Source organism: Clinocottus analis, unplaced genomic scaffold, assembly GCF_023055335.1.
Source record: "Clinocottus analis isolate CAN_PGR_092001 unplaced genomic scaffold, fCliAna1.0.p SCAF_10, whole genome shotgun sequence".
Lineage (NCBI taxonomy): Eukaryota > Metazoa > Chordata > Actinopteri > Perciformes > Cottidae > Clinocottus > Clinocottus analis.
The window spans coordinates 13,961,967-13,987,122 of NW_027175821.1; the positions used below are offsets into that span (position 1 = coordinate 13,961,967).

Below are 25,156 nucleotides of genomic sequence, written 5' to 3' on the forward strand. Positions count from 1 at the left end.
GAAATTGCGCACATCTGGCAGATGTGGATACACATTTAGTTGGACCACTTGATGATTGTAAGTACAACATTCATTCTCCTAACTGAATTAAATGACCTCGGAGAATTACAGTGGCAGCCGGGTAAGAGCTGGTCAAATTCTCTAAACGCTGAGTAAAGGTGCCGCTCCAGATGCTTCTGAAAACGATGCTTGGTGCGGAGAATAACTTTGGAGGCTGTGAGACCCCAAAAAATGAGTTGAGGAGAGAAGCTGAGGGGAATTGAGGATTCTGTTGCTAATTATCTGTGACTTCATCATTTTCTTTTACTGCTAATATGAAAATGTTGATTGATGCATGCAGCTGCATGCTTTCAAACCTTTATGCGATTAGGACTCATTTTATGTTCACGCCTCAACTTACTTAAAAAAAAGGATCCGTAAGTATAACATCTCTGTCTTATCTAATGGATGTAGTATTTTTTTTAAAGGTCTGCACAGCTCTCTGAAATCACATTTTATTTGTCATTCTCTAAATTGAGAAGCGTTTCCTTTCCCCATGTAAAGCTTCCTACAGCAGCTGTGAGCAACAAAACGCTAATCTGAAGTTGAGCATCGACTCCTCGTGGTCCCACCTGAACATAAACTTCTAAGAGCACATCAAAGTGCAAAAACAACTCACAAGAATAAGTTGTTGAGCAGCAACAACAATACAGGGATGTCTTTGGATGTTATTGTTAAACTGAACAACGCATTTGAACACCGAAAGGTTACATAGCAAACAATCTGGCACCGCACTGAAACGCACATCAACTGCAATGAAACAAAGCCATTCTAGTTATTTATTTGAAAAACGGCCTTGTCCGTCATCCCTCTGGAACAGCAGCCGATAACCCTCTCATTACACGACGCCTCAGACTGTAGCTCTACAGTATGAGATAAAGATTTTAGATAAAAAAATATTCAAGCTTAAGACAGCGATGTGATCCGTGTTGAAGCCTTCTCAGACAATTCCTTGTTTTTTTCCTCTGTTCAAGGTTTCTGTCTGATGTGGTTCTTAACAACCTCCACCTCGATGGTTTCAAACACAGACTCACAGCGAAGGGAGTGAATGAGAAGCGGCAGGCACAGCCAGGGATGTTTGTGCAAACGGGTTCTGGTGTGGCACCCGAGGACATTGAGCAAAGGTCACGTAGATGTTGTTACAGGTGAGTGGGTCGCAGTTGGTTCTATATATGTGTGTGTGTGTGCGCATATGTGCATCTACGGAGGATGCAGCCATGAAAATGAGAGCGATGACTTGATGACAATATGTCCTCTTAGTTGTCCTTGAGGGTTGGGAGATAGAGGCTCCAGTCATGCGGAACTAGATGCCTGTCACTCATGGCGGGGAAGCAATGGCGGTGGAGGTGTGGGGGAGGATTGTGGAGCGGGGGGTTGCACGGTGCACAGGTCTCCTGGGAGCCATAGGCAGCCCTGTGATAGATCGAGGTGGGCAGCAGCTCAGACGGTCCCTATGGAGAACATCGTGTCCTTTTGGTTTTAGTCCTCTTTGAAATCCTCGCTGGTTTTAAAACACCTTCAGATTTGTGGCAAAACTAGACTACGTCATATAGTATACTATATTTATCTACAGCATGAGAGTTTATTTCAAATAAATCATCAAGTATATATTCTAGACAGAAAAAAATCCTCATTCTGAAACAAGGAAGTATAGGTTTTGTGTCTGCACCGTCTTGAAATGTAACGTATCTTCAGTAAATTACCAATACTGTTGGGCCTTTATTTGCATTGCTGCAAGATAATTATTTCTTAAGAAAATGTTATTTGGTGAACACTATCGTCTTTGCATTCATTTTGATCTAATGACGGACTTTTCCATGAAATTCCATAAATATTGTGATCCTACAAACGTGAATCTCCTTAATGGAAAAGGCAGAAGACATTTTGACACAGTAGAAAAAGCATATGTATTAGTAATAACATAAATGATGGCAGAAGTCCATGTGGCGGCTCCTGGTGTGTTCACGTTGGCTCACTGTCCCACTGCCATGGCTTACTGGGACTCCATCATATAACAGAGCCACTGTTAATGTTATTAACTGGGCTTTTCCCATCTGATCTGTAAAACATATTGACAATATCAATTACAGGTGTATTCCCATTATGTACTGTATTTCTCAAAGACTGAGTTTGACTTGTATTTTGTGTCTATAATGTGCGACTCTCTCAAATCAGTATTATGTATGTTAACAAGCTACAGCAATCACAATGGCAGCGGCATACATACAAATGCCTCTCTGACCATCCTGCTGCGTTGATTTGAATCGGAAAGTCAGTCCTACTCATATTATCGGGCCGACCCTTTAGATCACATTGGAATCACATAGTGTGCCTTTAACTGGCTCGGGAGACGCTTTAAATTGGCCGAGAATTGACCACTTAGCCGTATTTGATCGGAAGAGGCTGACATTTCCTATAGTGGTTTATAAAGAGATTCCTGAGTTGCACTGACAATGAAACTGCAGAAACTCATGCTGTCTGGGAGTCACACACAGTTTGATGTCTCTCGATCCTCTGTTGTAACGTGCCAGAAGTTGCATTGTTGTTTGTGTAATGTCAAACTGGTGAAGGCTTCAGATGTTTGTTTTATTGCCCATTATGAAGCTTTTATCTGTGGCTTATTGTCAAGGATTTACACCCGTGAAGTATTATTATTGGCCAATATTTTACAGTGAAATCTAGCTTGTGTCAAGTGTCTTATAAATGAATCACAGAACCAGAGATGAGAAGAAAAAAACCTCTGTAATGAGGCTTGTCTGCCAGGTATAAAAGAAATCATCTGACTTTTCTTTGTTTGTTCTGGAAAGCTCCAACTCAGAACAGCTGGGCATGGAAACGTATAGTCCGTTGATCACTTCAGACTTCTTAGCAGTGCTGCAGAGGAAGCTTTTTCCCTGTGTTTTCCTCGTGTGTACTGCTGGCTCCTCTTTGTCAACCAGCCTGCACCAGACTTCTTTCCAGAGCTCAAGTCGCTTCATATGGGCAGTCACAGGAGAACAACTAATGTTTCCAAAGTACTTTGCTGCTTTTGCTCTGGTAGGCACAATGTTGTTTGTATTAGAGTTTCTTAGGCGTAAAAATGGAACATCTCTGTTCGGCATATTGCCAGTGCAGGGATGTAACCTTTTTACAAATAAAAGTGAACACAGTTACTGGAATGATTAATGAATCCTTCCTTCGAATAATGACAGTTAAAGAAACTCACATGCACAGACAAACACATTATCAAGTTTAAATAGAGACACCAGGAAATTAAAGTCAATGAAAACATACTAATAATAACAACAAACAAACACATTATGGAAAACATAACACATTAAGAGGAGGGAAGAGCAGGAGCAGGTTCCTATGAAAATCGAGGATCCGCAAGGGGAACAATTACAGCTGGTATAGATTTACCACCCACCAGTGATGCAGATGGTCTTCACACATATGAGCACATGTTCTTGATATTCCTTGTCAGATACTGTGTGGTATGCATATTTGCATATTTGTAGATGTGTTTTCTCTCACAAGGTGATCTTAACACACACACACACACACACACTCACACACAAACACACACACACACACACACATATATATATATATACATATATATATATATATATATATATATATATATATATATATATATATATATATATATATATATATATATATGTGATTGTGTGGTGTCTGAGATGGGGATTATGCTTGTGGACACTGATTACCAAGCCTGTCAACTCCCAAGGCCTTGAGAATTGGGATAAATGAAGTAGGAATGCTCTCCGGCTGCCATAAATGTGCAGACTGCATTTTGGGGATGCCTCCAGAATACAGGCAGCTGGTTTTGGACAGGCGCCAGCTCCGAGAATTCAATTTAGGAAATACTGGTCAGTCACTAATGCGTCATCAAGTTAGTTGGTACAGGGTGAAATGAGCCCACTGGCAGTGCACAACATCAATCTCACTCCAGACAAACTGACAGCGAACAGAATACAACACAATGCAACATGTTGCAAATGGTGGAAATACAGTATGCGGCTATGAATCAGACATTTTATGATGACACTCATCCTTGTCAATAAGTATATGTAAATATATATATATATATATATATATATATATATATATATATATGTATATATATATATATATATATATATATATATATATATATATATATATATATATATATTTATACATGTACTATATATTGAAGTTTTAAACCTGCAAATAATTACACAACCAATTATAGGTAAAAGTAGGAAACAAAAAAGACTAATCCCAACTAAACAGAACATAAAACAACACAATATGGGTATCCAACAGACCAAGTAGTTGTCAACTGGAGCTCCAGTTTATTGTGCCTGTATTTTTTTAAATTTATTTTAAGACATTTTTTAAACTTACAAAGTCTGCCACACATTTTCAGTTCTGCTCGACAACTATTATCGGATTAATGCCATCTGAACTGAAATTCCCCCCGGAAATTCCTTCAGAAATCCTACTCTACAATTTAACATAAAAATAAACACAGGGGCTTATTTTGTACAATCAAAATATTACATCAAATTACCTCAAAACCACTTCTTTGTATTTCCTCCCACCAGTAAACTGAATCCACACTATTCAAAGATAAGCGAGGCCACTACCATCCAAGAAAAGAGCTGAAATGAAAAATGTCTTTAACTCGTTGTCAGAAGCAGGATTTATTGACACGTTAAAAACGTTTGCATCATAATCTTCAGTTGCAAAAAGTAATTTACTAACTATGATAAAAACAATATTGAAAAGAAGACACTGAGCGTATCTGCAATATGTTTACTGACTATTGCATTTGTTTTCCCTCCACCATCCAATCTTGAAATACAGTATCTGGTTATACTCAGGGAAAGATTCTGGTTTTGTTTTATTAGTAAAAGACTAACGAGTACATATTGCTTTTGTAAACAAGTAAACCTCAACACCTTGTCTAACTTAACCTTGTGCAGGACTCAGGATGCAAACCATGAGCTCAGATGTGAAAGCTCTGAACTTGTATGACCACCAAGCAGTAACTTACTTTCACTTTATTGTCTTTGTACTTTCTTTCTGTTTTTCATTGTGTCTGTTTTTGTGTGTGAAGCCTATATTGTAGCACTAAAGGAACACAATGTTGCTCCACTGTACACCGAGTATTGTAGCCTGAATGGACAGAGTGACAATAAATTCTACCTCGACCCTGAAATGTACCACTTACTTCACAAAATAGATTTGTATCTTCACATAATATCTAGAGGACAGTAAATAAACAGTAAACAGCTAATGTCCAACTGACGGAGCAGTTACCGTTTGGTCCAACACTTGAATGTCATGATGCAAACCTGTGCTGAGAGTTTTAAAATAAGAACAAGGGTTTAATTCATATAATTCTTTGTCCATTTTTATTTTTTTGTCACTTAAAATATACAACAACTACCATGTCGGGTTTTCCTGGAAGCAAATTCAGAGGAATCTTTAAAATATGAAGCCTAAGCACGTAGTCTCAACTCTTGTCTGGAAGCTGTTTGCATGGGCCCAGTCAGTGTGTAATGAGAGGACGCAGTATCAGACCCTGGCTCTAAATATAAACATTTGTAAGGCACTGAAACATTTCTGCATTGTAATTAGCACTAGCCTTTTCTGTGGCTTTGTTATATGTAGAGGTAAATAGCTGCATGCAAGCAATTAAGAAACTGAGCCCTATTTTTATCTGCAGGAAGTTGTTTCTTCAATAGCATTGGCAAACACCAATGGATATTTTAAATCAAGCATCCAAAGAACCTTGAATATTTACTATCCACACACTGGCATAAACATTTTTTAAATTCATTTTGATCTTGCTGAATTGTATGATGTTGCATATTTGAGCTCTTGCATTTTTGTGGTATGTTAATGTTTTTGGAAGCCATACAAAAATCACAATACGAGTATGTGGTGTGGCCTGTGTAGCATTAAATTGAAAGCTAAAACTAGGTTGGCGTAGGGGTTAGAGTGCTTTAGGGAATTCAACCAAGCAATTACTTTAAGCATCAATTTGATGTTAAAATGCTTTACAGCTGCCAACGCCAAAGGCCAGTTAAGGAAAATGCTAAGGTCATTAGCCTTTCAAAGAATAAGCTTGAACGTGTCAAGTTGCAAAATCTTAATGGAGCCATCTTCCGAAAGCACATTAACACTGTTAAAACAAACAGCTGCTGGCAATGTACCTCACATGTACCTTCCTTCTGAGCCAATTTTGTTGCTTGATAATTTACAAGACAAGACAACTTGCAGAACTAATAGATAGACGTACGATGCAACTCAAATATTTATAGCAGAGCTACGGTGGAGTTTAAACACCTAAAACATCAGCGATAAAGGTCAGACTTTGGAGTCAGTCTTTCAGGAGCAAAGAGCAAAAGCTTCTTTTCAAGCCCACCATTTTACACTGACGTTCAATAAACACACAAATCCACCGTTGAAAACTAAATCCACGATGAAAGAATTCTCAATGGACCAGAATGCAATGCAGCCACACTTTAAAAGAAAGTACATTTACCAAAAAGGGAATTATGACATTTCATCACAAAACCCCACTCCTGAAGTGCATTAAACATCACAAACTGATGATACTTAACAGCGAAAGAGTATCCGAGAGTGGATTTTTCCCTTAATGTGAGGCAGACTGGAAACCATATTACTGTAAGTCTATCAACAACCATCCCTCAAAAAAATCTGTTTATATAGACATAGTGGAGGTGGAAATGCTTGAGCCTCACAAGGTAATGGGTTTGAGTCTTCTGCCCTTAATCAGATTGGTATCAGATAGGTGTCAGGTAGCGCAGATGGCCGTCAGTCTGGTGAAGAATCACTGAGACATATGAACTCTTCTATTTGAGCTCTTTAGAGAAATACTGCAGGTTTTGTAGATGGTCAGTTCTCCAAAGATTCAAAAGGAACAACACAACATTTTGGGAAATACAGATATTTGCTTTCTTGCAGATAGTTAGATAAAGCTACCAATATATTGTAGATCTACTCTGTGTATGGTACATATGAAACTAGAAGACAATTAGCTGAGTTCAGTCTAAACTGGAAGCAGTGGGAGATATCTAGCTTGCTTCTCTCAAAAGTAATAAATACGACTACCAACATATCTTAGTAGTCGTATTTCAGCAAACTAGAAAGATAGATATAAATTGTTCATCATGGAAGTTCTTCTAATGTCACACATCTTTTGTCCTGAAATTCCTATTTGTGTAAGGAATAAACAAATAAGATTCAATGTGTTAATATGCTGTTTCCCCTTGACGTAAAAGTAAGTATTGTGCTAAGCCAAGCTAATCGCCTATTAGCTCTAGCTCCATACCTAATGCATAGACATAAGAATACTGGTATCAGTCTTCTCATTTGATTACCAGATATAAATAAGCCTATTTCTCCAAACTCTGAACTGTCCCTTAAAAGAGCCTCATCAAAAAACAGAAACGCTAAAAATCATTGCTTGGCTCTTGTTGGTTTACGTGAAGAGAGAGGTTCAGTGTAAACGTGTTTTCTGCATTAGTTTACTGGTTATAAAAAAGTGGAGGAAAGAGAATATAATACCTTTAAAAAAAAGAAAGGAAAAAACATGTAGTTACTCAAACGGAAAAGTTCTTCCAGAAGCACCTTTCTGTCTGAATAATAGAGTGTGAAGATATCTGAGGCTGTGGGAATATATGGAGCACATTTGTGCAGTAACTCAAGTGGAATTTTGGCAGAACTATCATACCTCTACTGTTTTATTTTCCATCGCAGTAATCGATTCATCACTGAGCTTCTGAATCTGTAACGTAGCCTACCTTTCTCTTCCGTCAACCTACTCGTAGCTGAAAGGGATGTAATGACCCACTTTCTCTCCCCGTCCCTCGGCGACTCTGCCGCTTACCACGTTTGACCACCTTGCTTTGGTCGACTACAGTTTGCAGCTGCTGTTAATTTACAGGAGCACTGTGCACCCCTTTTTCAGCTCTGAAGCATATATGACTAATCACACCAGTCATTTTAAACAACTTGAGCTCTCTCTGGCAATAAATCACCTTGATACGTGCTACTGTGCCTATAATAGAGCTGCATTCAGGAGGGAAGAGTGCAGGGGGAACTTTGGGAGCTATTCAGTACTTTTGGTGGACACACTATCGTGAAACAAACTCACGGACTGGGACATATTGTTGTGTGTTTGTTTCTATGATCTCAATAAAAATCAAAGTGAAAACAACAAAGGGTTGTAGTTTCTTTATACAGCAGCTCGGGGAATATGTTGTATCCCCAGACTTTCTGCTTAAAAAGTAAATATTTTCCTTTCTTTTTATCTTTTTTTTTCAGTTATAACTTTACAAGGCACAAACTTATGTGCTCAAGCAAATGTGACATCAACCTGGGATGAAAATGAAAAGCTGCTAACATGCATTTAACCAATGTTTGATCTGCTTCCAACATTTTTTGCACCGTCAAAAAGATCTGTCCAACTTGTACTTAACAAGTTTTAGCCAAACCCCAGATAAACAAGAAAGAGGAAATAGTGGCTTTTTACTTCACCTCAATAACATGTTGAAAAATGGACTCCAAAATGGCCAGGAGTATATTCTGTTAACATCACCTGCCAACTGTAAGAGAGAACAGAGGGACTTCATAAGGCCTTTAAAGATGATCTTAAACCACCTTTTTAGGGCACAACAAATGATGTAACATCCCTCAAATACCCCAAGCTAACTTGAAATACAGTTTCCACAGTACCAACAACCAGTAGAAAGTAATAAAACCTTAATAGAAGTTAAATGACACAAAGGCCTGGGCTTTGATTGGGTTGTGTCATTTCTTATTTCTCCCTGTCATGGCATTGTTCCATGTTGCATCTTCCCTCTGTGCCCTTCCCCAGCCTCGTGACCCCTTGTACCAAACTGAGAACAATCTGCAGCTTGTCATGAGAGCTGAATGGATTCTGTTGCTTATTGTTGCGTTCGCACAGACTAAAGGACTGCAAGCAGTGACTGCAAGCCTCTGACGTACGAGGCAGACAGTCACAAGGTGGATGACCTCCAGTGTATACGTCTCCTTGTCGCTCTGCTGGTTTTCAGCCATTCCACCTCCTAATAAATCAACAAGAACACACTTGGGGATCCAGCAGCTAAGTGGCATTTAAGAAACAGCTTGTGTGAGCTGTAAGGCTGTAATTTGGATAATTTAGACGCAAGGCAATAATTTGGCCAGATAAATGGCATTAACCGCAACCGGAACGGTTTTAAGCCCCTAAAACCACAAAAGGAAAAAAGTCCAAGAAGCATTTTGTGAAAAGTCAATGAAGGCTGAACTTCTCGTGGTTCAAAAGAGCAAAAATGCTTTCCATGTACTTTGGTTTACTCAATATTGGAAATGTGACACATTTTAAATTCACTGGCAATTTATCAACAGATGACACTAGATAGTTGCCCTGCTATTTATCAGCAGTATGTGTAGTGCATCATTTGCCTGCCAAGATATACTAAAAGAAATGTGCGTGTAAAGCAATAAAAGTCGGTCTACATTCAGCTTACTGCAAAATGCCAAGACACAGCGACAAATACCAATAACAGCTGCTTCTACAGACTTCAATGGTTGAGTTGCGATGATCAAAGTCGGATTTGCTACAACAAGAGCGCGATCACCTCTCTTCTTTTATCACCACACACATGATGTCCAGCCTCTCCTTTGTCTGTGCTCATAACATATAGAACAAGCCAGCAATGCCTGTAACAAGGTAGACCGTTAGAACAATTCCTGACAGGGCTTCTGGGAGACATACAGCCTCATAATTGTTCAAACATTGTTTACCATGCCTCTGCCTTGAAGACACAATAAAAGAGGGAGTGATAGTCCTATGCAGAGACACTGGGCTATCACACTGGGACTATTGGTACTGATGAGAAGCTCTTGGTCTGTTGCCATGGCCCCTGTGTGGGTTGCATGTCAGTGCTGTTCTGTCCTCCTTTTTAATAACACTGAAAAATACTTTGAAGACCCAATGGGAGAACACAACACATTATGCTCCCAGAGTCCGTCCTTACAGCTGAATATTGTCTAATGCTATTAAAAAAAAAGAACACAGCAGAATCATTATTTAACTGTGTTTTTCAGTCCAGTTATTATGAAAACTACATGGTCTATCACGGCCAGCCACTATTGAAAGACATGCAAATAAAGCACTTTGAAGGAGCAAATTAATGTCTTTCTGCCACTGCTTGGTAGTAGAGCATAAAACACGGCAGCAGCCTACATGTTTGGTCTCAGAATGAGGTAAACAAACAGGCTTTAATTCAATGTCATGTGAGGCCAAACGGTTGCATTGGTTTAAGTATAAACATTTAATGCCCTCCTCGATGATTAGCCAATGTCCCTCTCATTAACAACCAGTTAGTGTCGAGTCGAGGTCAAGTGTTGGAGACTGAAGACACTTATTGACAATTCACTTAGAGGCTAATTAAGTCGTTTTTGCAAAGATTAGAGTTGACAACTTATTTATTACCATGATATGTACTGTAGTTATCAAATGAAGTGGATGTAGGGTGGATTTTTAACTACATACAATGTTTCCCTCATATATTTATTGTAATATATACACACAGATTTCTAAAACAGGTTTTTCTTTAAGGGGCAACTTAAGGGCATTTTTGTTATCAGGTTACTGATTGGGACATTTGATGCCATAGCTTTTACTTATAAAAAAACAATAAACCAGTAAAATCCATAGACTGTATGTAATTACTATTTGTCACCAAACCAACGGGTGATGTCACGGTGACAAAGTTCAATTACATCCGGTCATACAGATTATTTTGAATCCTCGAGTTGGGGGTATTGACCTTTGCCATTTTGTTTTTTGCCATTTTTTTTATTTATTTCTGCAACAGAAGAAGTGACTTAAGAGGAAGCTAAGTTCAACCAAACACTGAATACAACATTTTTAGGCTAGCACGCATGTTAGAATTAACTTTCATAAACTGAAGACACACTATGAAAGAGTTAAAGTTGTGAGACAAAGACACAGACAACTCCCAGACTGTGCGAGCTGCCTGTCAATCACAAGGTAGCCACGCCCTGAAAGCCTCCCCTGCATTGTCTATTTTACTCAAAATGTGATCATAATTTACTAAATGCACATTATACTGTATTTAAGAATATAAAAAAATGGATTAACATTGGTTTTTATTCTCAAATATTTTTTTAAATCAGACATATTTGTGCATTTAAAGAATCACCCTTGATACGGGATGTTTTAGTAAAATTTTGACAATTTAATCGTACAACTGTTTGTGGTTATTCACAAATGATAATATCCGAGTAAATCAGATTGACAGATCAAAATCACTCTGCGTTTACTAATGCCTTGTGTTTCACAAGACACAAATCATGTGACATTCAGGGAGCAATTTACTTTGAAAAATGTACTAATGACGATAGACTAGTTGTAAATTGGAGTAAATAGATCTAGATAAAGACTTGCAGATACAGATGCAAATACATTTGCATTTATATTGGTATTGAATTTAACAAGTTCTGGAACTTTATTTGAAAATACTTATTTACGTTTGAACGCCAAATACGTAACAGAAACAGTTGTCCTAATGTACCATGCTCATTAGCAGTATTAGCTTCAATGTACATGTGCTGTGTGTCCATTTTGTTAGTGGTACTGGTTTTCTTTTGTATCACTGTCTTTGATATACAGTATGTGGTCAGGATCTTTTGATATTGATAGATGCCCAAAGCTCCACATTCATGTTCAAAATGCCTCATATTCTGAAGCATCTAAATGTACAAAGTATAGTGATTTTTCTTTTTCATACAGTGTGGTGGACGTGTAGTTATCCAGCACTCATCACAAGTATGATGGATGACAGCTGCTGCTTGGCCGCTGTGTCTCATTTGCCCAGAAAATGTACTTCACCTTGTCATCTGGCGGCGATAAAGCTTGTCAAGTTCCTTTTCCTGGTATTCATGGCGGCAGCGGGACTGACCCACTGACCTGCATCCGTAGCTACAACGGCAATAGATGAAACGTAAAGATTCAATTTGTGTTAAATGTAGGAGGAGGATGATCGTCGTTTTGATTTTTTTGGCTCCCTGTGAGCGCAGAAGCTCAGCTTTCTTCTAAGCAGTTACACATGGGGTCTCAGACTCCTTGGAGTGCAACGTGTCCTCTGGGCTTTTGTCTCTCGCTGAGATAATGTGGGGCTCATTAGCTGTCTGGCAGGAACAAATAATAGCCTGGGTGAAGTGTTGCAGGGTTTAATTAACAACAATGCTGTCTTACACTACATATTAATATCAAAATTAACTCTTACTGAAAAATACATTTTTACACCGGATCTGTTTTTTTAACATCCTAACAAAGACATGTGTGTGCTTTACCAGTTTACACCTCGAGAAGTGCATTGCATGAATCCCTGGATAAGTGAATCGTAATTAGTTACTAACTTTTCTCTTTTTTTCTTTCTAGATATTTGATCAGTTTGATCTTTGCTATACTGGCAGTTTTTAGAAAACTAAGACCACCTTGCGATACTGTAACGGCCTGTTGTGCCTTGTTTGCTCGTCCACTAGGGAGCACCTGTGCAAAAGGCTCTCTGCTATGGCCCCCCTCAAGCCGGTCTTGACAATACTGAATTTTGTTTCATGTGCTTCACCATTCTCCAGCTCCAATGAACTTGTATTTAACATGTTGTTTTGCTTTTTGATTAAATTTAGTTTCTATTTATAGCTTTACTTTGTTTTCTATCTTTTTTTTAATTGTTTTTCACTGCAGACATTTTTTATTTATCAGGAAAGGCACATAATATCAACGTTAATCCAAAGCAATGGAGTAGTGTTTTTATTTACAACTGGATTAAGTAACTATGGCGCTGGGAGTGAAATGTAGTTAAAAAACTTAAAGGTGCTCTGTCGAGTTTTTAACCACTTCTGGGGCTATTGAGCAATGTTTTGTTGAGCAGGTCTCAGTTTTATTACTATTGTCTGCTAGCACATGACAAACATAACTTTACATTCATGGAAACTGTGTTTGTTCACAAGAAAGTCAACAAACACAGTTTACATAAATGATTGTTACACAACCTTTTTCCTTTTTCCTTTTTTTAACTGTCCGAGAAGAAGTGATACCATAAGTAAGTCTCAGTATAGATCAGCTGACTGGCTGCATTATCCAGCTTGTTAAGCATTTTTCATTCTGCGACTAACGGTTTTCTAACATTTGGAATAAATACTTCATCAGGTTCATTACAGCGTACTTTGCTTATTTTCTGAATAAACACTTGAAATTTTCACTGAATGAAAGATCTGCATTTGAAAGTGTGTTATTTCTTACTGTTTTTTTCCACCGAAAGAAAAGAGCTTTAAAAAGCCTGGCAGGTCTGAATTCTTGTCATTATAATTAGCTAACGTTCCTCCTTTTCGAGCGGTTACAAGTTCTCATTTTTCTTGCATAAAAAAAGACTGATCAGCTAAGGTTATTATTATTAGACTAAGTCTGAGCATTAGACAGACCTGAAGGGATGATTTAGATGCTTCTTCTCTCCTCACATTAAAGCAAGGTGACTAATAGTGCAAACTCGCAAAAAGTCAATGCAACCCCTTAAACGGTGACAGATGTATAAACAAGCACTCTGACATAACAGATGTTTTTTTAGGAATAGAGATTTATTAATTGCTAAAGTCAGAATCCATCAGAGTATACTGTAAATATCAACAACCTCAAACCTCAAACACATTGAGAGAGGACAGATGAACAGAGTATTTCCAGTCTGCTGTTCACTTCCCTGCTTCAGCATTGCGGCTGTGAATCCACGCCGAGGCTGTAAGCGGTGCAGACTTACTGGCCGAGTGAAAGTGGATGTGAAAGCTCAATCACGTTCTAAATTGTACAACAGAGCAGAGGAGTCTTCTTGGCAGTCACAATGGTGAGAGAGAAAAGAAAAAAGTCAGGAAAAAAAAGGCAAGCATTTGCGTCTGTTTACCCACCGCCCTGTACATACAACATGCTGCACATGAGCTGCTGGCGGATTGGCAAAATTAAGTACAGGCAATTAAGATGCTGATCTTTTCTCTACACGCACATTATTCTAGCTTCTAAAAAAGAGAAATCACAGATGCAGTAAAGTGCTGTATGGCACAACAAACAACTCCCGGTGGGCTTTGCAGTGCTGTCACGCTCTCTGTAGCAGTCACCGTCCCAGAAGAAGGCAAAGTGCCACAACCGCCATGAAGCCTTCCCACCTCAGGCTCTCTACTAGCAACATTTTAAAACAACTCTCTTTTGTTCTTCCCACGTCTGCCACCCCCTACCTCCTCCTGACTGCTCCCCGAGTCAATGGCAACATGCATCATTTTAGGAGGGAACCCATAGCTCCCTAATTTACCAGCCAGGGAGAAACACCAGTGGACGCTGGCCTGCTAATGAATGAATGAGCCTGAAGTGTAAAATCAGAAAGGTAACAGACTGGGCATGCCCCCCAAAACCTATTGCCAAACCAGTTTGCTTTACCAACCACATTGTTTAGATAAGCCATGTTGCCGCCACAGAATAATAACTCCTCTCCATGAAACCTTAGTAAACAGGCAGTGAAAGGAGAAGTAAGCACTGTTTTGTTTGGTTCTTGGAGACACACTGGAGAAAAAAAAAAGAAGGAAAAGGACAATAGAATCATATCATGATCAAATCTTGTGTCTCTCTCCCGTGTTGCATGTTGACATCTGGACACGGAGGGGACTGTTGGGTATACACAGCATACGAGCAATAGATAAACAAAGGGGAGCTCGGCCTCGAAAAGCCGTCCACCTGTGACCAGCGGAAAGCAGCAGGCGCAGCAGTGTTCATTAAAGAAGCCAGTCCTGACAGTGAGGCATTTAAGAGGCCATCAAGAGCGACAACTCAGCAGCTACCTTGGGCTCGGAGAGGGAAAGGCATCAAGGTGAGCAATGCAATTTCAGCTTGAATAATGGAGCACTTTCTGCAGGTCTGACATTCATGTATTTCACAGCCAGTTTTGCCATACAGACCCACAACACCTGTGAGCTCTTCAATATTCCACAGGAAAAAAAAAATGTTTACAATGTTTACAGGTTCACATTTTATTTTGTTGCCTAGCTGCTGGTTTGCAGATAATCCAGCTCAAAGTGGTTCATGAAATAATAATAGCACCAACTATGTGAAATCTAATAATATGGAAATTTACATTTTGGATTCTGTGCACTGCAGACACACACACACAGTAGGCGTCAACGTCTAGATGTTATTCTTTACAATGTTTAAAAGTAATTTCTTCAAGGCAAATTATTCTTACTTTTCCCTTGGATTCACCAGCCAGATTCCATTTTCACAGTTGCTGAAGTAAACTGGTAATAACAGAGGATTAATTTACAAGGAAGCACAATCCCCCAGTGAGACTTGTGGCCCAGAACAATAACGAGCACATAGTAAACAGAAATGTGCCGTAAGCCAAAAGAGAATGCAGGGGCACCTAATCTACACACTGCAACACACAGTGCACACTGATGCATACACAATCAGATGCATACAAGCACTGCCACGCCCTCACGCACACACACACACACACACACACACACACACACACACACACACACACACACACACACACACACACACACACACGCACACAGGCAGATGAAGTGATGGCACACTATCTTCCCCTGGCCTGTGTAACAACATATGTTTTCAGGTAATTAAAAGAAGATCACAAGCGGTCTTTGTGTCATATTGAAATACAATACACAAAGCAAATTACCTTTCTGTGGTTATTTATCAAAAGCTGGGTGCATGGGGTCACGTTGCTTCTGCACGCCATGAGGAGACGAGAAGCATCCTTGGCTGCAATCGTGCTGCGGTTTCAACTTTTAATTAGAAATGCTGAGCTTTAAAGCTCTATGTAATGTCTGAGATATAGCATGCAATGTTTGTGTTTATTCTGTTTGAGTGATGGCGAGTAGTACTTTTTTTGACTAGGCACAAAAGTAATTTAATCATTCGTCAATATGCAATTTGCGTTTTGAGAGCGAGCGAGAACCGATTTTTAGCAGCAGAATACAGTTTGTGATCAATGTTTTAGGTCAGCATTAGGATTTATTCTGCTTGTTATCTTCAAAGCTGTTCATTCTCAGATTTTTTGGGATTCGATCCCTCACTTGAAACAGTTCTGGAAGTAAAGTTGCAAACTGTTCGACACCACCTTTTAAGTAACATTGAGTAGTTCAGAGTGTGCTCCAGTGCCTCTTTGGGTTTTGAACTGTGGAAAGGATGCTGCTCCTTTCACAGTCTCAGGTTTATAATGTTCAGAATCTGTCAAAACAGCTGGAGGAAGAGCAGATTTCAAACTGAGCAGGGACCACATCAGAAACTTTCTCTCCAAACTTGTTTTTCACTTGTGAATCGGTTCCTATACACACTGTTTTCTTTCTCAATGAAAAAATGTCTTTTTCTTTTTCTCTAAAATTAAGTAACTAATACATTGACAGTTTTTTTTCCATCCAGGGAGTTTAGGAAAGCAAGGATACAAGTTTTCTTCAACTGACTAATTGACAATTCCCTTTTGTACTATAATGCTTACATATGCAACATATGTTCACGCACAGTCAGTTCTCTGAGGGAAGAAACAACATCTCTACCCCTTAAATGTTTCATACGTGGCTTAAATCTGCATTAGTGAAACATTTTGAGAAACCAGGTTGTAGAAACAGGATTAACATCTTATTAGGTTTCTATGGTAATATTAACATTAATTTAAGTGATGCATTTCTGTCCACCTTTAAATGTAAGTCCAATATGCACTCTCTTTTTCAAGCTCTGCTTCCGTCTACGACAACTCCTGAGGGAAATATCGAGCTCTTTGGCTGCTAAATGTACTAAAATGCTCACCAGCTAGCTTTGTCCGTCAGCCTCTTAGTCATCAGCAGACAGTGTACACACAGTGTACACAGTGAGTTTATCAGTAAAGTTGTGCTCTGTAAAACCAAACCAATGCGCTGAAAAGACAGTAGAAATCCCCTTATTGTAGAATTGGTGATATTTTCAGTATGCTTGTCACTACAAATGATTTCCCATCCCACATACTCCTTTGATGCCTTCTTTATATGGTAAGATATTGATTTGTGCAGTTTTAAAGAGTATTGAAGGCATCTCTTTACCATACAACATGTTCTATGAGGGCCATGCATACGCAATAAATCTTGATTTGAGCATGTTTAGAGATTGACAAAGTTATTATAATCATTGGAATCATGGTTTTTATAACTATATGTCCATGTTGCATTAGTCCTAATATACTTTATATGTTCAATGACTCTGACTGAAGGACCTTACTTTAATTACGTTTGAATTTGAGTTATCACCAGAATGCTCATCTATTTATTCAAATAAAAAACACCTACTCAACTGTTTTCTAGAATAAATGATTTTGCTCTGCTGCCCAGAATCTGTAAATTTTTCCAGATGCTGCTCATGATTAGCTGGTTAGTCAAGTGTCCTCCTGCACTGCACCCAATACCCGTTCACCAAACAAGCTGCCAGGTTGATGCCGGAGGGCAAATTCATCTTTCCAGCCATCAATGTATCAAATCATCTCTTTACTTTTAGAGTAGTTTCCAGCATTTCTGAGGATACCGAGTCTTGGGCCGTGTCTACGACCGAACACTTTACGAAGTACACTGCAATACAGTGCACTAACATGTGTAGTGCACTCCGTCGCTGATATCAAATGGAACACTTACGTTAACCAATTGGCGGAAGTGACGGACGCAAATCTGATCGAGATACCCGCGAAACTAAAACTGACAAAATGAACACGCTTCATGCCCTATTTTTGTCCCTTGTGTTCCCCTTCCTCCAATCCATGTGGAAACTGCGACACCTCCACAATCGCGGCAGGAGAATATAAACAAATTAATGAAAAGCTGGCGGAAAGGGCTCCTCCTCCTCTGCTACGTAGCCAAGATGGCGCCCGTTTAGTGCAAGTAGTGTCCATTGTTTTACACTGAATTCTTTTTACCTTTTGCAGTGCGCCATCCGCGTACTTTCAGTGCACTGAATCCTGCTGGTTTTGTCAGTGTGGCGCCCTAAGCACTGAAAGTCAGTGCTCGAAGTGCGCAAGTGTTCGGTAGTAGACACAACCTTATAATGTCCTGCTGTGTGTGAGGGAGCTTCCTTCCCATCTGACAGACAGGTGATTCTCCTTTGAAGTGGCTCCATCTTCCTCACTGATCAGGAGGCCAGAGAAGGAGCCTCCCCCTCAAGACCCCATTAAAGCAAAACCTATGGTCTGCAGGTTTGATATTCATCACCTGGACAACCTCTATCATCAACACATTTTGTGCCACGTGAGAATGATCACAGCTTATTAAAGTAGAAATAATGACTGCTCTACCTCCGGCATGAAATATTTAACAAGGACAAAGGAGATGACTCAAAGGTGATTCATATCTATGTTGAAAGGAGAGAACATGGACAATACCGGCTACATAGGAAGTGCAGATGAACCTTGGTTAACCTGAGCGTAGAAGAGACTAACAGTACTTAAAATGTGTATCTTAATGGAAGAAGAATAGTGGCAGAATACTTTTGAATTAATGCTTGTTATAGGCATTACAAAGATGTTGGTGTAACACCAAGGGACATCTTGTACTGTACATTTATCTTTGTTCACCTCATGGCATTGACAGTACACACAAAGCAGAGTGTTCATGTCCTCAGTTTGAAAGATACAGTATGAGCTCAATTTTACCCATCATCCCATCGTCTTTATTTTCTCATATTTGCAATGTAGAGCTTCCAATTGCTGGTTGTGAAATTATTGATGCCTTTTTTCCCTTAGCTTGTGTAAATTTGCTTTTTTTTTGGGGGCCCTTGGGAAAATCAGGGGAAAGGAGCCGAGTGAAAACGTTCTAGATCAAGTGTGATTGAATTGGATTTCACAAGATGAATGTGCAGGACAAGTGTTTATCCCAATTACATTGCCAAGAGGTTTCAGTCCTGCGGCAGCCACTCTGGTCAACAGCAATTAGGGTCAGCTTTGAGTTATCAGGATCCGTCATTGTGAGACGATGTTTACAATGTGAGCAGAAAGTAGATAAATGCCACAGGCCAACATTTGCAGCAGTAAAAAGTGGTTTGTGGTTTCGTCCAACAATTCATGAAATTACAGATCCGACAGCCAAAAGACGAGCAGAGCAAAACACAGCTGTCTTCTCCATAGCCCACATCTTAATACAATAGACACTTCAGAGACTGCCTTTGTGTGGCTGTCCATTTCCTTACTTAATTTTCTTTTCCTTGAGGGAACCTGTATGATTTCCTGATGTGGCTTTAATTCGAGGCCACAATACAAACAGACAGTGGCAATAAGGCTGATGGCGGACAAACAGTGATGTGATATTTAGTCTTACCTTCCCCAGACTGGGGCTCCACAGATATCTCAGGCTGAAAACACAGAGAGCCAGAATAAGGAAGACCAGAGCCAGACCCAGAGCCACTCGCTGGTAAGTGTGGTACTTGGCCTTCTTTTCTTTTTCCATCTCAACCTGCAAACAATGTGAGTCCAATATTAGATATGGTGCATATATATTGTATATTTGTGCTATATAAATGGCTCAAGAGTTAGATCGATACAACTCTCTTATGTGTTATCATATCTGCTACATTATGTCTCTTTTGTTTTGCAATAAGTGGTAGATTACCTCACATAATCCTACACAAAACCCACATTTTTGTTTTTTAACTACAGAAAAAAGATATGACGTGTTAATTATTTAGCCTTACAGATGCTAAATTAAAACAGTTGCAAAGGGAGAGAAGCTTCTGATGGAGGACAATTTCCATTTCCTCCTTTTCTTTCTCCAATACTTTCTTCCATACGATGTTGGGTTAGACTTTGCTAACATAGAAACCAAGAACTCTCCAGAGTAATGCGGTGATCATATCGATTGTTGTAATGATAACCTGTTGTAGTAAATACAACAGTAATTGCAGAATTCATCCAAAAAGGTTCAAGGATTGATTTAAGCTGCAGATTGCGTTTCAGTTTTCTCAACAGCACTTACAACATTTCAAGAGTGATTAAAGACTTCAAGCTGAAATGCACTTTTGGAGTTGAAGATGACTTCTTGCCCAAAGTTTCTAAGTAGGCTTGTTCTTTTCATTTCATTTTTTTAAACAAAGCAAAGGCATTTTATGAAATAGTTGTTCATACTGAGGATTCAACTGGGAGAGTTTCACGTCCACCCAAGCTGTACAAGTGCTCCAACTGTGAGCCATGTATCACTGTCTGTGGGAAAAATGAATTGGGCTTTTACGATACATTAGGAACAAGAGACGCCTGAGATATTTCCCCCTACTTCACAACTCTATTTAACGAAGATATATGAGAGTGGTATCAATTCTCTAATCTAACTCTTAGCAAGAAAGCTTATACCCATATTTTCCAAAAAATGTTCAGTGTTGCTTCAATTTATCAGTTTTAAGTCAGAATTTATTATTTCTCCTTTTCATTCTTTTTTTCCCTTTTTCTTTCATCAGTTTTGCATTTAATACAAATATATGACATTTGATTTGATCTGTCTTGCAAAATGTATCCAGCGATGCGGCTACTAATGACAAAAATATAATCATTCCCATGCCAAGTGCAAGGAAGGACAGACTGCCATAAGTGCACCAGAAAGGTTACGCTTATTAAAGTTTTCCTCGAATGAAAACTCTGCCCGCTGTAGTCAACTCCCCAAGCTCAAGGCCACAAATTAATTAATAAAAGGCTTTTGTTCCCTCGGAGCTCCAGCAGGGAGAAATGAAAGCTTCTCATTCACACTGGACCCTTTTGAAAGTCTCCCAGGACAACAGAAAAGGAGATATGTAAAATTAATAAAATGGAACCAACTTCAATTAGCAAAATTGGTGTTGCTTATCTTTGTGTCTTTTTAAAATGATGATAAAGCAGCTTTGGTTTTCTATTGTGGCCGAGGCTGTTACAGTAGATTGGGCTGCACTTTAACATGTTTAAGTCTTCAAATAATATGTAGGAATTATTAAAAAAATAACACGTGTATGTTTTTTTCTGACATTGCATCCTGTAATTATCTAAAATAAACCTCAACAATGGATTTCCCATAGCCTTTTCATAACCTAGTTTATTATTTTAAACTACAGAATAGGTGACTTGCTGTACGGTAGGAAATGGCAGACAGCAATAATAGCATACAGTTATAGCCTGTGCTCGTTGAATTGCATTGCATTTTCCATTAGCGGCATGTCTTTGGGGAAGGACAGAGGACTTATTATTCAAGATAGGTCCCTAAAAACTGAAACTAAATTTGCAATTAAAGAATTCTAACATTGTTTCCATTCTTTATTTCACATTTTAGAGACAAACCGAATGCGTAATGAAAAACCAGAGTCCAATAATCTGAGGGCCAGAAATTCCTTTTATTGCATATTTTTTAGAGTGAAGGAAAAAAAAAGGCACTGGCTGAAATCTTCTACTCTCCAGTGGCAGGTTGCATAAGCAGTGGAAACTTAACCAGAGGACAAACCTCTCTCCCTGCCTGTGCTTTGAATCTCCAATACTCAGAGGAAGAAGGTGGGATTGAGAAAGAGACAGACGGACAGACACGCAGACAGACCGACGGACAGAAAAAAAGGCAGGGATGGAGACAGAGAGAGCAGTCTGAGAGCGCAGCACTCGCCAACTAGTGTAAAGGGTTTAGGAGTTCAGAATCAGCCAGTCAATTCCTCTTGGGCTTTGTGAGGAAGAGTGCCTGGAGCCCCCTGCTGTGATCACGCAGGGAGGAGGCACTTCCTTGAGAGAGGAAAAAAAACATAAGTAGCCTACATAACCAACAAGCCGATGCAGTGGTTTATCACACTGGGCAATGCTCACATAGGCTTTCAGATTCCTGTGAAAACTTCTGAAATATGAAGCAACAGGGGATTGTTTTAATCATCATCATTCTTTATCCATTACCTCCAGTGTAGTGATGATGAGTATATTTTGTAATACTTTTATAGTATGTTTTTGTACTGTCTTTTACTTGGTGGACATTAAATAATATTTTGTATATAAAGTACAAATAAAAAGATAATACTGGGCTGTTAACTTATACATTTGAATGCTGCTCGCATGTGTGAAGGAAGGATATTCTAGATAAAAAGCAAACGCAATGGTTCAGCTGAGATCGAATATAAGAGTGGAAATAAAGACAGGAAGCCAAGGTGAAAAGCCAAAAGGAATTAGATTGAAAAATTACTATTCTGAGAAAACTCAGATCACTGAGCAAGAGATCAAGCAGCAGCATCTTTTTGATTTCAAAAAGAGAAATTCTGACATTTTACTTCAAGCTTACACTAAAACATATCACAGGATCCCCCTCCCCACTTTTAAACCACTGCCACTTACACTTAATTTATTGAGCTGTAAAACTTTAAGGGAGCTCTGACTTTCTTGACTCAGTAGTGACCTAAAATGCTGCACAGTTTGCATAAAGACACTAAATCTTGGAATGTATTTAAAATATTTTTTTGCAATTAAAATAATAGGAATAAATCGATAATACAAAGAAAAAAAATGGACTCACATCTTTCCACAGAATCTGTTGACTGCTGCATTTACTGCTTGCCTCCATGATGCAAGCACACAGGAGGAATCTTTCCGATCCTCCTCGCTGGGGAAAATACTAACGTACTGCAAGGCTAAGTGTTACCGCTTCATTCCAATGCTGTAATTTGGGAGTGTGCTGAAGGGGAGGGAAGTTTCAGGTGGAGTGGAATTACTGAAACATTTGCAATATCCATTAAAAGCAAAGCAGATGTCTCTCCCGCCTGCCTGCTCCCATTTCAAAGGTGGGAAGCCATGAATGGATTCAGACTGAAAGGCAAACCTGTTGAATAAATTACATACTGTACTTGGATGAAAATATTTTAGTGATTCAAACGATTCCTGCTTGGAGGACACAAAGTTTGTGGGAAAAAAAGAAAGAAATGTATTCAGATAGTACAGATGCTGCCACAAACAGCCAGCTCACTGAGATGACTGAATAGTAGCAAAAACGAAGGATCCAAACTCAAAGAGTGAACATCATTTGCACTTGTGCTCATATAAGTAAAAGAGAAATGAATATAGTATATATAGTATATATATAGTATAGTATATTTCAAAAGTCCAAGGTTATAATGTCCCATCTTGGGGGGAATATACACAACACATATCACAAAAAAATACTAAATAAAAAGGTATGCTATTTATTTAACTGCTGGATACCATACCATTCTATAAAAACAAAGAGACTCTTGACGACATGCTGCTGCGCTCCGCTCGCCCAGGACTTGATCCCGATGTGGGGGGCGGACTCCTGCACGGATCCTCCAGGGCTGCTACGACAAGCTAGCTGTTGGATTGCTAACACAGCTAGCCATTGCTTGACCTATAAGGGGGAAATCTGAATAGGTTGAAGTAAAACTGTTTTTTTTTACTCATTGTTCGGAATTTGCATTTTATAATTGATTCTATAATAAGCATTTTTTTTCTGGTTGTTTGGTAATATGAAATCCCAGATTAGCATGAAACAAGTGGATCTTTCTTGTCTGTCCTACAGGTGTCGCTGTTGAAGCACTTTTTTTTTTTCCAAAGAAGAGAGCGACATATATTTTAAATGATACTGAGATTTGGTATGCATTTATTTTGACAAATAACTTTTGACTCTAGTCAATCAAAAACAGTGCTGGAGCATCGTCCTCTTCTTCTCTGCACCAGCCTCCTTTGCTGTGCCGTACTCCATATTTTTTTTAGAAAATGTCGCTATGACTCAGGAGAGGTGTGATCACACCTGCAGTTATTTTGACATTGTTTGTTTGATTAGTTTAGGTCCATATCATTCTGTTTGAGGTGAACCATAACTTTTTTGTGCCATTTATTTATATTAACATATGTCATTGTGAAAGGTGTGTTTCCAGTCCCGTGCAGTGCAGTCTGATGGACTACTTTGTTCTACGATTCATCTGGAAGTAAGTTGGACAGAAGAGGCTGGGAGAGAGAGAGAGATGAAGGTGAAGGGCAGGATTCAGACCCAGCATGTGAAGCTGGCACAGTCCATCATGATGCCCTGCTGCTTTCTGTAAATTACCTTCTAAGGAGTTCAAACCAGTTACACGACTAAAATCACACCAGTCAGGGTTGCATATTTCTAACCCTATCACTGACAAGAGCGTAAATATTGGATGATTCTAGATTTCGTTCAATATTAACATTAAGAAAGTTTTTATATTCTGGATTTTGCAGTCCAGGTTAGAGATAGTATAACTAAATCATGGTTAGGGTTCGGCAACTAATCACTTGGTAAGAGTTGAGGAACAATTGCGTTATGTTTGATCATTTCAGGCTTGTCACAGGACTCAAACTCAAGTCTCCGGCATGAAAGTCTGACGCGCTCCGGCACGTCACTTTCTGCATTGACATGGAACATTGATGTTTACATTTTTCTTTCTTTTATGTTGGGCTTGTCTGTGAGTTACTGCTGAGTATCCAATGACATCGACCATGTGAAACCTTGAGTTTTGGGTTATTTACAGATCAGGTCTGAATTCTACCGTATGCAATTTTAGACGGTTCATTACAATAAAAGGTTCAGTGAACTGCTCTCAGTGAAAATGGCAACTAATATTTAAGCAATACAAAAATAATAGTCATAGTTTATTTGAGTGGTTAGCTGGTAACAAGTTAATTCATTAAAAAGTGACAAGTTTTTAAACCACACATATGGACTATGTTTTTTTTCAAGAAGCTAGAAGTATTTTGTGTACTTTATTGTAGTGTTACTCAACGTAGTGCTTTTCTGAGCTGAGAGTATCTTTGCAGGATGCCACCTGTTTATTTGTTTTAAGACACACAATGCCTGTTTGATTTTGATCTTAACATGTCATGTGACAGGGAGCGTAGGATACTGCATCAAAGCGCACCTGTGTTCAGCCTATTTATACAAACCACCTGTCTTTCATTCCCCCTCTTCGTCGCCTCAGATAGCTCACAAAGCAAAAGCTGATAAAATATGATTTGTGGAGAATCCAGATTAT

At 39.0% G+C, this 25,156-nt stretch overlaps 1 protein-coding gene across 1 annotated transcript in view; it reads right to left on the reverse strand.

Moving 5' to 3' along the window:
* tnmd (tenomodulin) overlaps positions 1-22,744 on the reverse strand; it is a 44,994-nt gene extending 22,250 nt beyond the window's left edge. The window contains exons 1-2 of the mRNA XM_068590484.1: positions 22,666-22,744; positions 19,489-19,623 (exon numbers count right to left, since the gene is read on the reverse strand). Coding sequence (XP_068446585.1) covers positions 19,489-19,623; positions 22,666-22,713 — 183 coding nt within the window. The 5' untranslated portion in view covers positions 22,714-22,744. The remainder of the gene's footprint in view (positions 1-19,488; positions 19,624-22,665) is intronic.
* Positions 22,745-25,156: the final 2,412 nt, after the last annotated feature.